General features: G+C 42.0%; 1 protein-coding gene across 1 annotated transcript in view; it reads left to right on the top strand.

The window, feature by feature from the left end:
• The first annotated feature begins 5,303 nt into the window (after positions 1–5,303).
• The window catches only part of LOC135552350 (probable ATP-dependent RNA helicase ddx6), a 60,158-nt gene continuing 45,940 nt past the window's right edge, over positions 5,304–19,521 (top strand). Inside the window, exons 1-9 of the mRNA XM_064983917.1 lie at positions 5,304–5,848; positions 6,829–7,761; positions 7,931–7,994; positions 8,110–8,214; positions 8,570–8,699; positions 10,439–10,585; positions 13,854–13,948; positions 14,247–14,369; positions 19,107–19,235. Coding sequence (XP_064839989.1) covers positions 7,574–7,761; positions 7,931–7,994; positions 8,110–8,214; positions 8,570–8,699; positions 10,439–10,585; positions 13,854–13,948; positions 14,247–14,369; positions 19,107–19,235 — 981 coding nt within the window. The 5' untranslated portion in view covers positions 5,304–5,848; positions 6,829–7,573. The remainder of the gene's footprint in view (positions 5,849–6,828; positions 7,762–7,930; positions 7,995–8,109; positions 8,215–8,569; positions 8,700–10,438; positions 10,586–13,853; positions 13,949–14,246; positions 14,370–19,106; positions 19,236–19,521) is intronic.

Genomic DNA, 19,521 nt, shown 5'->3' with positions numbered 1-19,521 from the left:
GGTGCAACAAGTCAGCACCTCAGGAGTAAATGTAATTTGACTTTTCATAGCCTATTATTCAGAGTTAGGGACAGCAGGTGCGGAAGACAGAGAGTCCAAAACAGCAGGTCCGGGACAAGGTAGCACGTCCAGTGAACAGGTCAGGGTTCCATAGCCGCAGACAGAACAGTTGAGACTGGAGCAGCAGCACGGGCCAGGTAACCTGGTGGACTGGGGACAGCAAGGAGTCATCAGGCCAGGTAGTCCTGAGGCATGGTCCTAGGGCTCAGATTCCACCGAAAGAAGAGAGAGAGAGAGAAAGAGAGAGCGAGAAAGAGAGAGAATTACAGGGAGCATACTTAAATTCACACAGGACACCGGATTTAAACATGAGAAATACTCCAGATATAACAGACTGACCCTAGCCCCCCGACACATAAACTATCGCAGCATAAATACTGGAGGCTGAGACAGGAGGGGTCGTTTTAGACTATTCTCAGCATGCCTTGGTGAAATAGAGAGGGAGAACTCCGGTCCTGAGAGTGAAACTGATCCTAATCTATTTGATTTATATCCATTGCCAAATTGCAATTTTTGATGATAATAATAATACTCAGGAACTATAGCAGTCCATAGGCATTGCCTTATACATAGTGGGATCATGATGCTTGTCCTGGGTCATGTTCATTAGGCACTAAACAGAAAGAAATGTTACTTAAACAGGGAGTCTACCTGTATTTGTCCAACAAGATGTGCTCATTTGAGTATTTACAGATGGTGCTATGGGGATGGAAATAGTTATTTCTACCATGCTGACCAATGGGGTATGCTCAGTGTCGACATTATGATTTTTTTTGTACTGATGTAAAATGTACTCTGATTTAGATGGCTGAGAATTTCTTAAATTATAGTTTAATGTTCATACCAACACTGTTGAGTTGGCCGGTTTCATTATTGCAATAATTAATCGATATTAAATAAAGATCATGGTTTGAAGAAATGACCAAGTCTCTCTCAGTACTGAATTTCCACGACAAACTCCACTGAGTAGTAAACATGGGCATGATGTCCTCTAGTTGATGCTATCATAAAGATCATTCATTATATTTTAACTATGATTATTGCACTATTCTAGTGTAATGGCTTCAATATCTTAGCAAGAACAGAAAAACTATTATTGACCAACTATCCTGAAAATTACATTCATCAACCCCGATGCTACGGATGAGGACACCAACGTGTACAAGAAGTCCTGCTACAACCTCCACAGAGCAAACAGGAAAAATTACAATATAGGACAAGGTGGAATCCTATTACACTGGCTCCAACACTCAACACATGTGGCAAGGGCTACAGTACATTACAGTAGACCTAGCCGTTCTCCATCACTGTGCCTCTACTAGATGAAGTCAATGCAATTTATGTACGCTTCGACAAAAACAACACCGAGCAGTGCACGAGGGGCTCCGCCATCCCAGAGGACTGGGTGATCTCATTCTCCGTCAACACTTGCAAGGCCACAGAGCCATTAAGGTATTCCAGGGTGCATTCTCAGAGCATGAGATAGACTCACACTCATTTTTGACTGCTCCTTGTCTAAGTCTGTAATCCCCACGTCTCAAGCTGACCCCCATCATTCCTGTTCCCAAGAACTCTAAGACTACCTGCCACAATGACTACCGCCATGTAGCACTAACATCTGTAATCATGAGGTCCTTTGAAAGGCTGGTCATGCCACACATCACCTTCATTAAGCCATTTTAAGTCAAAACTCTAACTAGGCCACCTCGGAACATTGAATGTTGTCTTTGTAAGCAACCAGTGTATATTTGGCCTTGTGTTTTAAGTCATTGTCCTGCTGAAGGGTGAATTTGTCTCCCAGTGTCTGTTGGAAGCAGACTGAACCAGGTTTTCCTCTAGGATTTTGGATGTGCTTAGCTCTCGTCCATTTATTGGTATCCTAAAAAACTCCCTAGTTCTTGCTGATGACATAACACGATGCAGCCACCACCATGCTTGAAAATATGAAGAGTGGTACTCAGTGATGTGTTGTGTTGGATTTGCCCCAAACGTAACGCTTTGTATTCAGGACATGAAGTTAATTTCATTGCAGTTTTACTTTAGTGCCTAATTGTAAACAGGATGCATGTTTTGGAATATTATCCTTCATTTCACTCTGTCATTTAGCTTAGTATTGTGGAATAAATACCATGTTGTTGATCCATCCTCAGTTTTCTCTTATCACAGCCATTAAACTCTGTAACTCTTTTAAAGTCCCCATTGGCATCTTAGTGAAATCTCAAATGAGTTAGGAAAGACACCTGTAGCTTTGTAGTGACTGGGTGTATTGCTACACCATTCAAAGTGTAATTAATAACTTTAAAATTTCTCAAATTTGTATTCAATGTCTGCTGTTTTTTTATACCCATCTACCAATAGGTGCCCTTGTTTGCGAGGTATTGGAAAACCTCCCTTCTCTTTGTGGTTGAATCATTGTTTGAAATTCACTGCTCGACTGAGAGACCTTACAGATAATTGTATGTGTGGGGTACAGAGATGAGGTAGTCATTCAAAAAAACATTTTAAACACTATTGTTGTCCACAGAGTAAGTACATGCAACTTATTATGTGACCTCTTATTAAGAATCTATGGGATCGGTGTCCCTATACCGGAACGGTTGTTGCTAACGTGTGTAATGTGACGAGGATGGTGTTGTAAGTAACAGCAAACTTTCCAGGACATAGTGTCACGACTTCCGCCGAAGTTGGTCCCTCTCCTTGTTCTGCCAGTGTTCGGAGGTCGACGTCACCAGTTTTCTAGCCGCCACCGATCCACGTTTCATTTTCCATTTGTTTTGTCTTCATTGTACACACCTGGTTTCCATTCCCATAATTAATTGTTCTTTATTTAACCTTCTGTTTCCACCATGGTTTTGTGAGTGTTTATTCATTGTAAGTTGGTCTCATTTGTGAGCTTGAGTATTTTCCTTCGTGGAATATTTGTTGTTATGAGTAAAGTTACGTTTATTACTCATCTCTGTGTCCTGCGCCTGACTCCACTTTACCTGCTACACTTAGACGCCTTACAGAAAGACATGTCTTATATGGGCAGAACGCTTGCATTCTTGTTAATCTAACTGTAATCTGTCCAATTTACAGTAGCTATTACAGTGAACACGTACCATGCTATTGTTTGAGGAGAGTGCACAACAACAAAACACTTTTATAACGGCAACTGGTTTGATACATTCATCTCTGAAGGTAAATAATGTACTTACATTCAGTAATCTTGCTCTGATTTGCCATCCTGAGGGTCCAAGAGATAAAATTGAATATACACTGCTCAAAAGAATAAAGGGAACACTAAAATAATACATCCTAGATCTGAATGAATGAAATATTCTTATTAAATACTTTTTTCTTTACATAGTTGAATGTGCTGACAACAAAATCACACAAATTATCAATGGAAATCAAATTTATCAACCCATGGAGGTCTGGATTTGGAGTCACACTCAAAATTAAAGTGGAAAACCACACTACAGGCTGATCCAACTTTGATGTAATGTCCTTAAAACAAGTCAAAATGAGGCTCAGTAGTGTGTGTGGCCTCCACGTGCCTGTATGACCTCCCTACAATGCCTGGGAATGCTCTTGATGAGGTGGTCTCCTGAGGGATCTCCTCCCAGACCTGGACTAAAGCATCTGCCAACCCCTGGACAGTCTGTGGTGCAACGTGGCGTTGGTGGATGGAGCGAGACATGATGTCCCAGATGTGCTCAATCGGATTTGGGTCTGGGGAACGGGCGGGCCAGTCCATAGCATCAATGCCTTCCTCTTGCAGGAACTGCTGACACACTCCAGCCACATGAGGTCTAGCATTGTCTTGCATTAGGAGGAACCCAGGGCCAACCGCACCAGCATATGGTCTCACAAGGGGTCTGAGGATCTCATCTCGGTACCTAATGGCAGTCAGGCTACCTCTGGCGAGCACATAGAGGGCTGTGCGGCCCCCCCAAAGAAATACCACCCCACACATGACTGACCCACCGCCAAACCGGTCATGCTGGAGGATGTTGCAGGCAGCAGTACGTTCTCCACGGCTTCTCCAGACTCTGTCACGTCTGTCACGTGCTCAGTGTGAACCTGCTTTTATCTGTGAAGAGCACAGGGCACCAGTGGCGAATTTGCCAATCTTGGTGTTCTCTGGCAAATGCCAAACGTCCTGCACGGTGTTGGGCTGTAAGCACAACCCCCACCTGTGGATGTCGGGCCCTCATACCACCCTCATGGAGTCTGTTTCTGACCGTTTGAGCAGACACATGCATATTTGTGGCCTGCTGGAGGTAATTTTGCAGGGCTCTGGCAGTGCTCCTCCTGCTCCTCCTTGCACAAAGGCGGAGGTAGCGGTCCTGTATCGGAGGACGCATGACTTTCAACCTTTGTCTCTCCCGAGCCCACGAGGTACTGAGTTGTAGTGATGAGACAAGATAGTTGCTATTAAAACAATTGGATACCACGAAATTGGGGAGAAAAAGGGGTCAAAAAATAAATAAAAAATGTCCGGTGAGAGAGAGGCAGGTTGAGGTTTCCAGGGTTAGAGTAGTGCAGAAGTTGTCATATGCTGAGGCAGTGAAGAAAGTAGAGGAAGATGGGTCAAGGGGGAGGGATCCTGAGAGGAGTGGTGTGAGCAGTAGATCTGTACCAGAACAGAGGGATAGGCCAACAAGTGATATATGTTTCAGTATGATTGGATTTTTTGCATTTATAGTAACGGTTATCAACTGTATCAATCAATCAATCAATCAATCAATCAATCAATCGAATGTATTCATAATGCCCTTTTTACATCAGCTGATGTCACAAAGTGCTGTACAGAAACCCAGCCTAAAACCCCAAACAGCAAGCAATGCAGATGTAGAAGCACGGTGAGCTGTACTGCAGGGATGGAACGTAAAGTCGTAGAAAATTGAGGTTGTGGTGGTGCTGCAGAGAGGTATTTGTGTGTGCGAGACTTGGGTGTGTGAGACATCAGAAGAATTTCAGGGTGTGTTAAGTGGTGGTGTCCCATCCATCCAGGTTATTGGCCTGAGGTAGGACTAAATAGATTTTCATAGTGGAGTAGGGTGGTGTTATTTTCATATTATTTTTTATTTTATTTTATGTATTTTTTTGTGTGAGTGTCGTGTTAGATGGTAGGGTATTTGTTTATTTATTTATTTTTCAAGCAAAGTACAAGGGAGTTGTTCTCCAGTCTAGTAGGTGGCAGTAACGCAACATATTGGATGCCAACTGCTGTTAAACCTCATAGAAGAAGAAGAAGAAGAAGAGGAACAACAACAACATTATCATCATCATCATCATTATCAACAACAACAACAGGTTAGGGGAGCCCTGGGATAGAGAAATGTCTTAACTAGGAGATCGGAAATCGTGGCGAGTAGTGCGGACAAAATTGAGAAAAAATGTGGGGAAGCAACAGCTGTGTTGGAATGCTAACAAGATGGGTGTCAGATCTGATGACATGGAGTGGGAGGATGAGGGTCAAGGAATGAATGAAGAAGCAATGTGAAGGTTAAGTGCTGCAATTGGTGGTGTTGGGGATTTATTTGGTTTAGAATTTTATTTTCATGGTAGTACATAGTTGGTCTGATCATGATTGATCGACATTCCAGCACAGTAGGTGGCGGCATTCACTTTAAACGTTGGTTTGTGGCCCGCCATGATACTACAGAAGAAGAAGGCGGCGATGAAGAGAGGATACCATGTTGAATTAGTGTTTTGTATGGAGTGAATTTAATCGAACAGTGACATAAGTAATTGATCTGCCGCAAACATCTATGATATATAACATCAAAGTGAGAGAAAGGTGAGTACTTCGTGGTGTTCTATTCAATTAGTATTATACAGATATGATAAAGTCGACGTTAGCTTGTCAGCTAGATAATATAGCCAGCTAACATTCAGACATGGAAAACGACAGCCCAATGCACAAGCCATCCAAGTTAACTCATCTGACTAGCTAGTTTATAATAACCCCTTTCATCAGTGATGTAACGATACCTAGATGGCTTACTAAATTACTATTTAAATTATTCAGATCGCTTAACTTACTAGCCGACTTGCATGTTTATGTCAAAGCTATGTGGCTAACGTCATTAGATAGCCAGTTAACTTATATTACTAGCTAACTAAATATCTTCCTCTCAAGTTGGCCAGATAAATGGCCTTTTGTAGCGTCAAATCGCTATTCGTCAGGTTTGAATTACTTTTTGCAGTTGGCACAATTGAGATAAGTTGGCTAACAACTGACGTAACATTAGCTGTCTTTTTAAAAAACCTTTATTTGGCCAATAAGGACATCCCTGTTATTCGTTAATGTTAGCTAGCTAGCTAAAGACGGTGACGTGTTTGTTGTCCATACATTTGCAATTCACTTTCATTTAAGTTCAGATGCTTCTAGCTAACGTTAGATAATTTCCTCAAAGTAACTTCAAAGTTCGCAGGTGATTACGGCTATAAAGTAGTCCCACGTTGTTGACGACGTAGCCTAACGTTACTCTCCTGTTGTCTGGGCTTATACTGCTTGTAGTATAGGCAACTCCTATGTGCTCATGCAGTACACCAATGGGTTGGAGTACCTTACAGACTGATCCACCAAGCCAACACTAGAAAAGCAATTTTACCATGTGCCTGCCTGCCAAATACATGTTTGACATGATGTAGTTGGGGATTTGAGTAGAACATTTGTGCATCTATTGTATTATGCGGTTTTAAAGCTAGTCTAGGGCTTATATAGTATTCACTCTGACTTTACTTCTAAAATCAAATTCTCCTTCTTCCTGTCAGGTGGAACAGGTTTGAGTTGCTGAATACACCACCACTCACACACACAGCTACACACGTTGACAAAAGAGCTGAGAGAGGAGGGAGACTCACCTGGAACAGAGGGGACAGACCGAAAGGAGCCCAAGGGGAACTTAAAGCTGCGTTGCTTTTGGACTACAGTTACCCTTGTTTGATTTTCAACATCAGGAAACTACTTTAACACGTGGATGGACATATACAGACAGAGTGGAAAACAAATGTTGAACAATAAGGACATTATTATTTTGATGAAATATTTGTACAAAGGACATCGATGTTGAGCAATTCAAATGGACTTGATGCAAAACAAGGAAATAAAAATATGTAAATGTACATTTGATCAAAGATTATATTACAGATGCTATTTCCCCGCTTCAAATAGCAGTTCTATTGCAGGAATTAAACAATTTGATTCTTGTTCACATATAATGTTCTATATTGTGTGTAGTATATGTATGCATTTGAATGCATATATCTCTTCATTTGGGAGAGCTCTTGTATAAATACTATTTTTTTTCATACGGCAGTAAACTCTGTTGAAGGGGACCGAACTGCACGCACATATATATGTAAAAACGACAGACTTCTGTTGTAAAAGCTTTGGACAAAAAAACAAGAGAATATTTGTTAATGTTTATTAGACTCATCTACTTTTGAAGAGGCTTTTTAAGGGGGCAAAAAAAACAGAAAATATTAATATTTTGAGAATAAAAACAGGAAAGCGGAAATGGCAGCTGCCAGAACAGAGAACCTTGGTCCTGTCGTCATGGGACTGAACAAGCAGAACGGGCAGCTTGGGGGGCCGCCTAAACCGGCTTCACCCCAATCAGGACCCCTCGTCCTGGGCTCTCTGTCAGACGAGGCCACAGGTGCATCCCAGAAAGCGGGTGCTGCCCAGGAGGGAACTGGGATTAGGTACACATTTCTCTCGCACCACGGTTTCACCCAGTGACTGAAACAATTATGTTCTGCTCATAGTTTATTATACCTTCAAACCAGGTTTTAGAAGTGATGACCCAGTAGATTTTGTTTTAGAAATCAGTAGTGCAGGTGTTCTTTTAATTGCTCTCTTCTGCTCTGTCAGGTTTGGAGATGACTGGAAAAAAAGCCTACAGCTCCCTCCCAAAGACACCAGGGTCAGAACCTCTGTAAGTCATGGTACAATGCAGCATGCTTTTTCACTAGCTCATGGATTTTCCCGGTATATCATTTTAATCAAGTCTGTTACTTCTGTTGTCTAACCTCTTTCTTGCTGTGTCCCAGGATGTAACGTCCACTAAGGGAAATGAGTTTGAGGACTACTGTCTGAAACGGGAGCTCCTGATGGGCATCTTTGAGATGGGCTGGGAGAAGCCCTCTCCTATCCAGGTACGACACTCACTGGGAGTGTCTCTGCCCAAAGATGACCTGTTGAAACTGGGGAATTCCCTTGCTGTAAATTGGCTCCTGATTCTGATGCCTATAACCTATAAAGATGCTCCAGAACTTTTGTATAATTTCAGCAGGTAGTTTTGAAAGTGGTGCTCGAGCGTGTGTACTATGTCATCCAATTATCTACTATGTCATCCATTTTGTGTGATGTATTACCTCCCACAAAAATGTGTACAATATGTTGCAAATTTGTTGAGTTTAAGATCCCGGACTGCATCTTGAGTTATAACTGAAGTCTTTGGACTTAGCCTTTGTAGTTTGTCATAGTTAGATATTTTTTTGTCACTTTCAGGAGGAGAGCATTCCCATAGCCCTGTCAGGACGAGACATCCTGGCCCGAGCCAAGAATGGAACAGGGAAGAGTGGGGCCTACCTCATCCCCATGCTGGAGAGAATAGACCTGAAGAAGGACTATATACAGGGTGAGTCAAGGCTCTTCACGTTACTCTTTCCCTCCTTTTTATACTTGACTTGTCTACTACAACAGTAGTCTTATGTCATTCACAGTGCTTTATTAAAGTGTTATAGACTATTGAAAAGGTATTCAAGTTATGTTTCATCTATGTTTAAGCAGGAATGTGTGATTCAAGATATTTTGATGTAGAACGTAATCCAGTTGTTGTCATGCATTTTGGGTTGACAATTAGGCTATTGATACATTTTACTGTTATAGATGAATTTGCGTACACTAATTATAGGCATGTTTTAATTTGGGTCCAATTCACCACAGGAGTAATTGGAAACTCAAAACACATTAGCTAGATAGCTAACTTAAATATAATACCCACTGGTAGTAGCCATATTAAGCTTAACAGTACATTTTAATGTCCTAAAAATAACTTTGCAGTTGTAGCCTACTACCCAATCAGGCCCATGCTCTCGTAATGGCCAATGCAGATTTCGCACACTCCATATCCCAAAGCTTTATAAAATAGTTGCTATAGAGCTAAAAATTGAGAGTTGAGAAATAAAACAAATGCCTACAGAAATCGGAGAACCTCCTCTCTTCAACTGTGACAAGTATATTTTCCTGCAATTGTAGTTTTAAATGTTTTATACAATCAAAATGTATTTTTTTTCCCTAGAGCAAAGTGGGAGAGGTAGGGAGAGTGGGTTGATCAGCACAGCACCAGGCCCCAGGGAAATGGGCAGAGCGTCAGGGCAGACATTTTCATTACAGGAATCAAAAACAATGGAGAAAATGCATCCCATAACATTTTAACATGGAAATAACGGTTCTATCATTCAGCCTACATTAGCAGCAAATCTGTGGTGTTCAATGTTGGCCTACATTCCATGAGTCTTTTGGGGGAAAAACATGCAGGGCTTGACATTAACCTGTTTATCCACTTGTCCTTCAGAGAAGGAGGTGACTGAAAATGTTGTTTAAACCACTTTACAAAATAAAATGCATTATTATTCCCATACCATTATCACAGAGAATCAGACAAATGATGCTACCCTCTGCCTATTGGCTACTTAGCTTATTCAAGCCTGTCTGAAAATACAGCACTGCCCCTTTAAGACAAAACTATTTACCTGACTTGTTTTTCAAAGATGTCTAGAAATGTAAATATTTTGTGCTCTAGTAGGAAGCCATCACTCCACTATCGCTGACTACAAACCATCTATAACTGGGATAATGACTCACTAACTAGAAAATAATATGAACAAAATGTGTACATCTCAAAACAAGCGCATCTATTCACGACTGCTCATGCTGTAAACAGTTCAAGGTAAATGGCGGAGATCCATATATGGCAATAGTCTATTTGCATATAGGCCTAGTGCAGCTCTGATGGTTATACCACACCGGTCTGTGTAGAGTACGGGCTGAGTCTGTCAATGCAATAACATCATACTCCGATATATCCTGCCTACATCAAAATGTCTTGCCTAGTTAGTTTTGCATGTTTGGTATTGCATAGTTCATTTTGTTTCAGTATGTTGATAGTGTTAATGGGGAAAACTCTGGAAAGTTAAGTGAAGTTCAGTCTGGTGCTTAGAGAGAACCTTGACTGGGCAGTTTAGCTCACACAGTCAAGTCAAAGGGTTGCAAAATGCGACTAAATGGTCACTGTTTGGAGCCATACTCCTACTACTCTGTCAAATCACATTTGTCTTACACTTGCCCTATCTATACCTCTCCCCCTCTCCCAAGCCATTGTGATGGTGCCCACTCGTGAGCTGGCCCTGCAGGTTAGCCAGATCAGTATCCAGATCAGTAAGCACCTGGGCGGCGTGAAGGTCATGGCCACCACGGGCGGCACCAACCTGCGAGATGACATCATGCGCCTGGACGAGACTGGTAATTACCCAACAGCAGCATCACATTCCTAAATACCAACAATGGAACCTTGTGATAAATACAGTGCATTTGGAAAGTATTCAGACCCCTTGACATTTTCCACGTTTTGTTACGTTACAGCGTTACTCTACACACAGTACTCCACAATGACAAAGCCAAAATAGGTTTTTAGACATTTTTACGTTTGTGTATTCTACCTTTCAAAAGTTTGAGGTCACTTAGAAATGTCCTTGTTTTTGGAAGAGAAGCTAATTTTTTTGTCCATTTAAAATCACATCAATTTGATCAGAAGTACAGTGTAAACACTGTTAATGTTGTAAATGACTAATGTAAATAGAAACGTCTGATTTTTAATGGAATATCTAAACTCAGCAAAAAAAGAAATGTCCTCTCACTGTCAACTGTGTTGATTTTCAGCAAACTTAACATGTGTAAATATTTGTATGAACATAAGATTCAACAACTGAGACATAAACTGAACAAGTTCCACAAACATGTGACCAACATAAATGGAATAATGTGTCCCTGAATAAAGGGGGGTGGTCAAAAAGAACAGTCAGTATCTGGTGTGGCCACCAGCTGCATTAAGTTTTGCAGTGCATCTCCTCATGGACTGGACCAGATTTGCCAGGTCTTGCTGTGAGATGTTTCCCCACTCTTCCACCAAGGCACCTGCAAGTTCCTGAACATTTCTGCAGGGAGTGGCCCTAGCCCTCACCCTCCGATGATGCAATGACAACAAGCTCAGTCCGCTGATGCTGTGACACACGACAGACTAATCCAAGTTTATAATTTTAAAAGGCTAATTGATCATTAGAAATCCCTTTTGCAATTATGTTCGCATAGCTGAAAACTGTTCTGATTAAATAAGTAATAAAACTGGCCTTCTTTAGACTAGTTGAGTATCTGGAGCATCAGCATTTGTGGGTTCGATTACAGGCTCAAAATGGCCAGAAACAATAACTTTCTTTCTTATTATATAAACTTATTTTTCTACTGTATTATTGACTGTATGTTTGTTTTGCTCCATGTGTAACTCTGTTGTATGTGTCGAACTGCCTTGCTTTATCTTGGCCAGGTCACAATTGTAAATTAACTTGTTCTCAACTTGCCTACCCGGTGAAATAAAATAAATAATGGGACAATGTAGATATTCCATAAAAAATCTGCGGTTTCCAGCTACTATAGTCCTTTACAACATTATTAATGTCTACACTGTATTTTTGATCAATTTGCTGTTATTTTAATGGAGAGACGATTTACTTTTCTTTCAAAAACAAGGACATTTCTAAGTTACCCCAAACTTTTAAACAGTTTGTGTAAGATAAGTGTTCAGACCCTTTGCTATGAGGTGAAATATTGAGCTCAGGTGCATCCTATTTCCATTGATCATCCTTGATGTTTCTACTGCTTGATTGGAGTCCACCTGTGGTAAAATCATTTTATTGTACATGATTTGGAAAGGCACACACCTGTCTATATAAGGTCCCACAGTTGACCGTGCACGTCAGCAAAAACCTATCCATGAGTTCGAAGGAATTATCCGTGAAGCTCCGAGACAGGATTGTGTCGAGGCACACATATGGGGAAGTGTACCAAAACATTTCAGCAGCATTTGAGGTTGCCAAGAACAGTGGCCTCCATCATTCATAAAAAATGGAAGAAGTTTGGAACCACCAAGGCGCGGCCAAACTGAGCAATTGGTGAAGGGCCTTGGTCAGGGAGGTGACCATGAACCCGATGTTCACTGCAGATTGAAACCAAGATGGAACTCTTGGGCCTGGTTACCAAGTGTCGCATCTGGAGGAGAACTCGCACCATCCCTATGGTGAAGCATGGTGGTGGCAGCATCATGCTGTGGGGATGTTATTTACATTTACATTTAAGTCATTTGGCAGACGCTCTTATCCAGAGCAGGAACTGGGACTAGTCAGGATCGAGGGAATGATGAATGGAGCATAGTACAGAGATCCTTGCAGAAAAGCTACTCCAGAGCACTCGGGGCCTCGGACTGGGGCGAAGGTTCACCTTCCAACAGGACAACGGCCCTAAGCACAAAGCCAAGACAACGCACGAGTGGCTTCAGGACAATGTCCTTGAGTGGCCCAGCCAGAGTCCAGACTTGAACCAGATCGAACATCTCTGGAGAGACCTGAAAATAGCTGTGCAGCGACATTCCTTTTCCAACCTGACCGAGCTTGAGGATTTGCAGAGAAGAATGGGAGAAATTTCCCAAATACATGTGTGCTGAGCTTGTAGCATCATACCCTGAATATGTCTGAATACTTATGTAAATGGGATATTTCATCTTTTTTTTTATGTATACATCTGCAAACATTTCTACACCTGTTTTTGCTTTGTCATTATGGGATATTGTGTGGAGGTTGCAAGCTGAAGAATACCATCCCAACCGTGAAGCACAGTGGTGGCAGCATCATGTTGTGGGGAGTGCTTTGTTGCAGGAGGGACTGGTGTACTTCACAAAATTGATGCCATCATGAGGAGGAAAATTACGTGGATATATTGAAGCAACGTCTCGACATCAGTCAGGAAGTCAAAGCTTCGTCGCAAATGGGTCTTCCAAATGGACAATGACCCCAAGCAATACTTCCAAAGTTGTGGCAAAATGGCTTAAGGACAACAAAGTCAAGGTATTGGAGTGGCCATCACAAAGCCTTGACCTAAATCCCATAGAGAATTTGTGGGCAGAACTGAAACGGCGTGTGTGAGCTAGGAGGCCTACAACCCTGACTCGGTTACACTTGCTCTGTCAGGAAGAATGGGCAAATATTCACCCAACTGATTGTGGGAAGCTTGGGGGAGGCTGGCTACCTGAAACATTTAACTTGGGTCAAACAATTGAATGGCAATGCTCCCAAATACTAATTGAGTGTATGTAAACTTCTGACCCATTGGGAATGTGATGAAGGAAATTAAAGCTGAAATAAACCCTTCTCTCTACTATTTTTCTGACATTTCACATTGTTAAAATAAAATGGTGATCCTAACTGACCTAAGATAGGGAATTTTTACTAGGATTAAATGTCAGGAATTGTGAAACTGAGTTTTTAAATCTATTTAAACTTCTGACTTCAACTCTTTATAGCGTAGCTCTGTATTTTGTTTATTTATTTGAAAGTCATTTACTCATCTTCATCGAGGGTGTCAATCATTTCGGACCACACTGTACAATACAAACAAGTCACAAAACCGTAAAGCTGTACACAATGCCATATCTGTAATGATGGTGTTTCTGATTCTTTCTCAGTGCATGTGGTCATAGCCACACCCGGCAGGATCCTAGACTTGATAAAGAAGGGCGTTGCCAAAGTGGATAGAGTCCAAATGATGGTGATGGATGAGGTTAGTGTGTAAATACATGTGGTAGCTGAGTCCATCAACCTCCAGAGAATCAGTCCTCTTGATCTATTTTGTTACGAGCCACTCACTATTCTTCATCAAGGCCTTTCAAATCTCATCTGGTTCATCAACCTACCAAAGAGGTTAAAGGAGCTACATGTAACATTTCCCCGACAACCAGTGCTAAATATCAATTACATACCAGTGGTAGCAAATTTAATAGAAATACATGATTAAAACTGTTTTTTGAGAATACTGTGTGACTCTGCTAATGCTCCATTTGAATGTTTTCTCTTCTCAGGCAGACAAGCTGCTGTCTCAGGACTTTGTAGTGCTCATCGAGGATATCATCAGCTTCCTGGCCAAGGGCCGTCAGATCCTACTCTACTCTGCCACCTTCCCCATCAGCGTGCAGAAGTTCATGGTGAGTAGTGCCACATGTTGGCAGCCATGTGGTATCACTAACAGGCCATTCTGTTCTGCTATTCCATAACTAGAAAATATACTTTATTGTCCATTTACATGGAAATGTTGCTTTTCTTGCTGAACAGTGTTACCCTTATCTCCTTCAGGAGAACAGCAGCTCAAAACATTGGGCAAGATTGTGTGTGGGGTCACCTGATGCGCTTGGCCTTCTCCCTTGCCTGTTTATCAGAGGCCCTGATGCTCCCTGCACTGCAGCCCACAGAGCCTCGACCCCAGGTTCACAGCCTGCTTGAGGTTACCCTTATTAGCCAAAGTCAGCACACTCTAAATGGCATGTGTAGTACATTGAGCACAAATATAAATGCGAAATGCGTTAGTCAGGGCATAACATTTGTTTTTTTTGTCCTTCAGCCGCTCTAAAATGATACCAACAAAACATAAAAAATGGATGGTTCTTTGTAAAGTTCCAAAAACAATTTAATGTATTACTAGTAAGAAGTAATGTTGTGTATTGTTTAAGTTCATGTATTGTGACTTGAGTCTTTAAACCAAAATAGAACAGATGAGACAAATGTTCACCTGCCACTTTAAATGCGGGAGGTTCGTGCCTGTGAGATTGATCCTGACAAGTAGAAGCGTTGTCATCTCTTTCCCAGCAGTTGAAACTCGAGCATAGTAAAACAACCTAGCTTGTGAACAAAATAGTTATTTGACTCTTATGTTTTTATTTATCAGCTATGAAACAAAATGGTGGAAAGACTAAACCGCTACTGTAGCATTTACAGTACCAGTAAAAAGTTTGGACACCTGCTCATTCCAGGGTTTTTTGTTATTTTTACTATTTTTGTACATTGAGTAATAGTAAAGACCAAACTATGAAATAACACACATGGAATCATGTAGGAACCAAAAAAGTGTTAAACAAATCCAAATATATTTGAGATTCTTCAAAGTAGCCACCCTTTGCCTTGATTACAGCTTAGCACACTTTTGGTGTTCTCTCAACCAGCTTCATGAGGTAGTCACCTGGAATTAAAGGTCGACCGATTTTTATGATTTTTCAACGCCAATACCGATTTTATTGGAGGACCAAAACAAGCAGATACTGAATAATTGGCCGGTTTAAAAAAAAAAAAAAAACTTAAAATGTATTTATTTAATATATATATATATATATATATATATATATATATTTATTTATTTATTTATTTTATTTTATTTTATATACACTGCTCAAAAAAATAAAGGGAACACTAAAATAACACATCCTAGATCTGAATGAATGAAATATTCATGTGCCTTTATGACCTCCCTACAACGCCTGGGCATGCTCCTGATGAGGTGGCGGATGGTCTCCTGAGGGATCTCCTCCCAGACCTGGACTAAAGCATCCGCCAACTCCTGGACAGTCTGTGGTGCAACGTGGCGTTGGTGGATGGAGCGAGACATGATGTCCCAGATGTGCTCAATTGGATTCAGGTCTGGGGAATGTGTGGGCCAGTCCATAGCATCAATCAAATCAAATTTATTTAAATAGCCCTTCGTACTTCAGCTGATATCTCAAAGTGCTGTACAGAAACCCAGCCTAAAACCCCAAACAATGCAGGTGTAGAAGCATGGTGGCTAGGAAAAACTCCCTAGAAAGGCCAAAACCTAGGAAGAAACCTAAGAGAGGAACCAGGCTCTGAGGGGTGGCCAGTCCTCTTCTGGCTGTGCCGGGTGGAGATTATAACAGAACATGGCCAAGATGTTCAAATGTTCATAAATGACCAGCATGGTCGAATAATAATAAGGCAGAACAGTTGAAACTGGAGCAGCAGCACGGCCAGGTGGACTGGGGACAGCAAGGAGTCATCATGTCAGGTAGTTCTGGGGCATGGTCCTCAGAGAGAGAGAGAGAAAATAAAAAAATAAATATTAGAATTAGATCAATGCCTTCCTCTTGCAGGAACTGCTGACACACTCCAGCCACATGAGGTCTAGCTTTGTCTTGTATTCGGAGGAACCCAGGGCCAACCGCACCAGCATATGGTCTCACCTCGGTACCTAATGGCAGTCAGGCTACCTCTGGCGAGCACATGGAAATGCCACCCCACACCATGACTGACCCACCGCCAAACCGGTCATGCTGGAGGATGTTGCAGTCAGCAGTACGTTCTCCACGGCGTCTCCAGACTGTCACATGCTCAGTGTGAACCTGCTTTCATCTGTGAAGAGCACAGGGCGCCAGTGGCGAATTTGCCAATCTTGGTGTTCTCTGGCAAATGCCGAACGTCCTGCACGGTGTTGGGCTGTAAGCACAACCCCCACCTGTGGACATTGGGCCCTCATACCACCCTCATGGAGTCTGTTTCTGACCATTTAAGCAGACACATGCATATTTGTGGCCTGCTGGAGGTCATTTTGCAGGGCTCTGGCAGTGCTCCTCCTGCTCCTCCTTGCACAAAGGCGGAGGTAGCGGTCCTGCTGCTGGGTTGTTGCCCTCCTATGGCCTCCTCCACATCTCCTGATGTACTGGCTTGTCTCCTGCTAGCGCCTCCATGCTCTGGACACTACGCTAACAGACACAGTAAACCTTCTTACCACAGCTCGCATTGATGTGTCATCCTGGATGAGCTGCACTACCTGAGCCACTTGTGTGGGTTATAGACTCCGTCTCATGCTACCACTGAAGTTAAAGCACCGCCAGCATTCAAATGTGACCAAAACATCAGCCAGGAAGCATAGGAACTGAGAAGTGGTCTGTGGTCACCACCTGCAGAACCACTCCTTTATTGGGGGTGTCTTGCTAATTGCCTATAATTTCCACCTGTTTTCTATTCCATTTGCAGCGTGTGAAATTTATTGTCAATCAGTGTTGCTTCCTGGAGTTTGATTTCATAGAAGTGTGATTGACTCTGGATAAGAGCGTCTGCTAAATGACTTAAATGTAAAAATTGACTTGGAGTTACATTGTGTTGTTCATGTGTTCCCTTAATTTTTTTGAGCAGCGTATTATGAGTCGGATGGAGGATATTGAGCTTGAAATTAACGTTGCTGATGAAGTGTTCATCTGATTCTGATGTTGACTTCAAGCCTCCAATGCCCGGGCCTCGCTGCAGAAAAACCAGAACAGAGTCAGCTAAGACTGTGATCCCAACTGCCACGGTGAGACCAGTTTGGAACGGATGGCAGGGTTTGGGTAAAAAAAAAGTGAGGAGTTTGAATTACAGGTGTTGCAGCACATCAGAGATTGTACTGTTGCTCATGCGACAGAAAAGGAAACCATACGTGTTACATGTCTATGCACTAACTCAAAGCATTTATTGCACTCTTGTATGTCCGATGTGCATACGACAGAAGAGCATAGTCCGAGTCGAGTTAAAGATGAACAGAGAAAAGCATAGAGAGATCCTTGATGAAAACCTGCTCCAGATTGGGGCAACGATTCACCTTCCAACAGGACAATGTCCCTATGTACACAGCCAAAACAATTCAGGAGTGGGTTCGGGACAGGTCTCAATGTCCTTGAGAGACCTGGACTTGAACCCGCTCGAACATCTCTGGAGAGACCTGAAAATATCTGTGCAGCGACGCTCCCCATCCAACCTAACAGAGCTTGAGAAGAATGGGAGAAACTCCCCAAATACAGGTGTGCCAAGCTAGTAGTGTCAGACCCAATAGGACTCAAGGCTGTAATCGCTGCCAAAGATGCTTCAACAAAATGAATACTTAATTAAGTCATTTCAGTTTTAATACATTTGCAAAAAAATCTTAACCTGTTTTTGTTTGATTATGTGGTATTTTGTGTAGATTGATGGAATAAAGCACAAATGAATCCATTTTAAAATAAGGCTGTAACGTAGCACAATGTGGGAGGGGGGGGGGGGATCAAGGGGTCTGAATACTTTCCGAATGCACTGTATGGGGTGGACTTTTTCCGAGAGACCATGTCACTCAATCGTTTCAGAGAGATTCTGCCACACCAGGTGCACATGAAACGAGGCCCTGTTCAGTGCAACAGTTTTTGTTTGTGGGGCTTGCTCACACAAAGCCACGAAGCTGTGTGCTGACTGTGGGCCAGAAGCATAAAGGGAAGACAACATTGTTTCATGCTAAATACATGCATGCATGTAAGGACCCTACATTTTCCAGTACAATCAACAAATCATTTTGTCATGAATATATTTCCACAAATGCATTTATGCAGTTCATCCTTTACAATTGTTCATGCGCTGGTGGTTTTGTTTAGGATTACGGCAAATAATTTCAGCCGTGAACTTGGCTGGTTATATTAATCTTTTAAGTTTCTACTTTGTCAAAAGAAGCTATAACCGGACTTTATTTATTACTATAACCAGTTACTACAAATAAAGTTGATCAAATGGATTGCGCTAATGTTTTCTTTGCAAGGGGAATGAAATTACGGCTATAGGCCTATGTTTTGTCAAGGATATGTTTTGTATAATTATACAATCTAAACAAATACATTTTTTTGTTTATTTCCTAATTTATTCATGCAATTTATCCTTGACAATAGTTTATGCACTATTTATCAAGCATTGGTGTTCTTGTATGTCCGTTTCGTCGTAAGTTGCTGCAAGGGTCTAGCTGTGTGTGCGCCCATGCACATGTGTAGTTATCCTAGCATTGATTTACTCAGGCACTTGAATAACCCTCTCTCCTCCTTTTTTCTCTTTTCTTGTCCCCCTTTCTGTCATCACGCTCTCCTCCCTTTCTGCTCCCTCTCCACCAGGCCAAGCACCTGCAGAAGCCCTATGAGATCAACCTGATGGAGGAACTGACTCTGAAGGGCATCACCCAGTACTATGCCTACGTCACTGAGAGACAAAAAGTCCACTGTCTCAACACACTCTTCTCGCGGGTAAGCCTTGAAAACATTGGACGCATATACATGAATGTACATGTTGTCTGGTATGTGGGCGCTGATTAGTGTACCACAAAGCCTTTACAGGCAGCCTTTATTACCATCGGTAGTAATGAGTTTGACAATCTTTTAAGGCCGTGGCTGCAGATCCGACTTTTTCTCCCAGGACTAAAGGTCCCGAAGCTTCTGCACGTGTTCGGATCACATTTTCTTTACCTCTACTTTACCCACACATTTTATGGTCTCCTTCACATTTCTCACTGTGAATCGTGACTGAAAATTC

This window comes from Oncorhynchus masou, chromosome 13 (genome assembly GCF_036934945.1).
Source record: "Oncorhynchus masou masou isolate Uvic2021 chromosome 13, UVic_Omas_1.1, whole genome shotgun sequence".
Taxonomy (NCBI): domain Eukaryota; kingdom Metazoa; phylum Chordata; class Actinopteri; order Salmoniformes; family Salmonidae; genus Oncorhynchus; species Oncorhynchus masou.
This window is presented reverse-complemented; position numbering and strand designations above follow the sequence as displayed.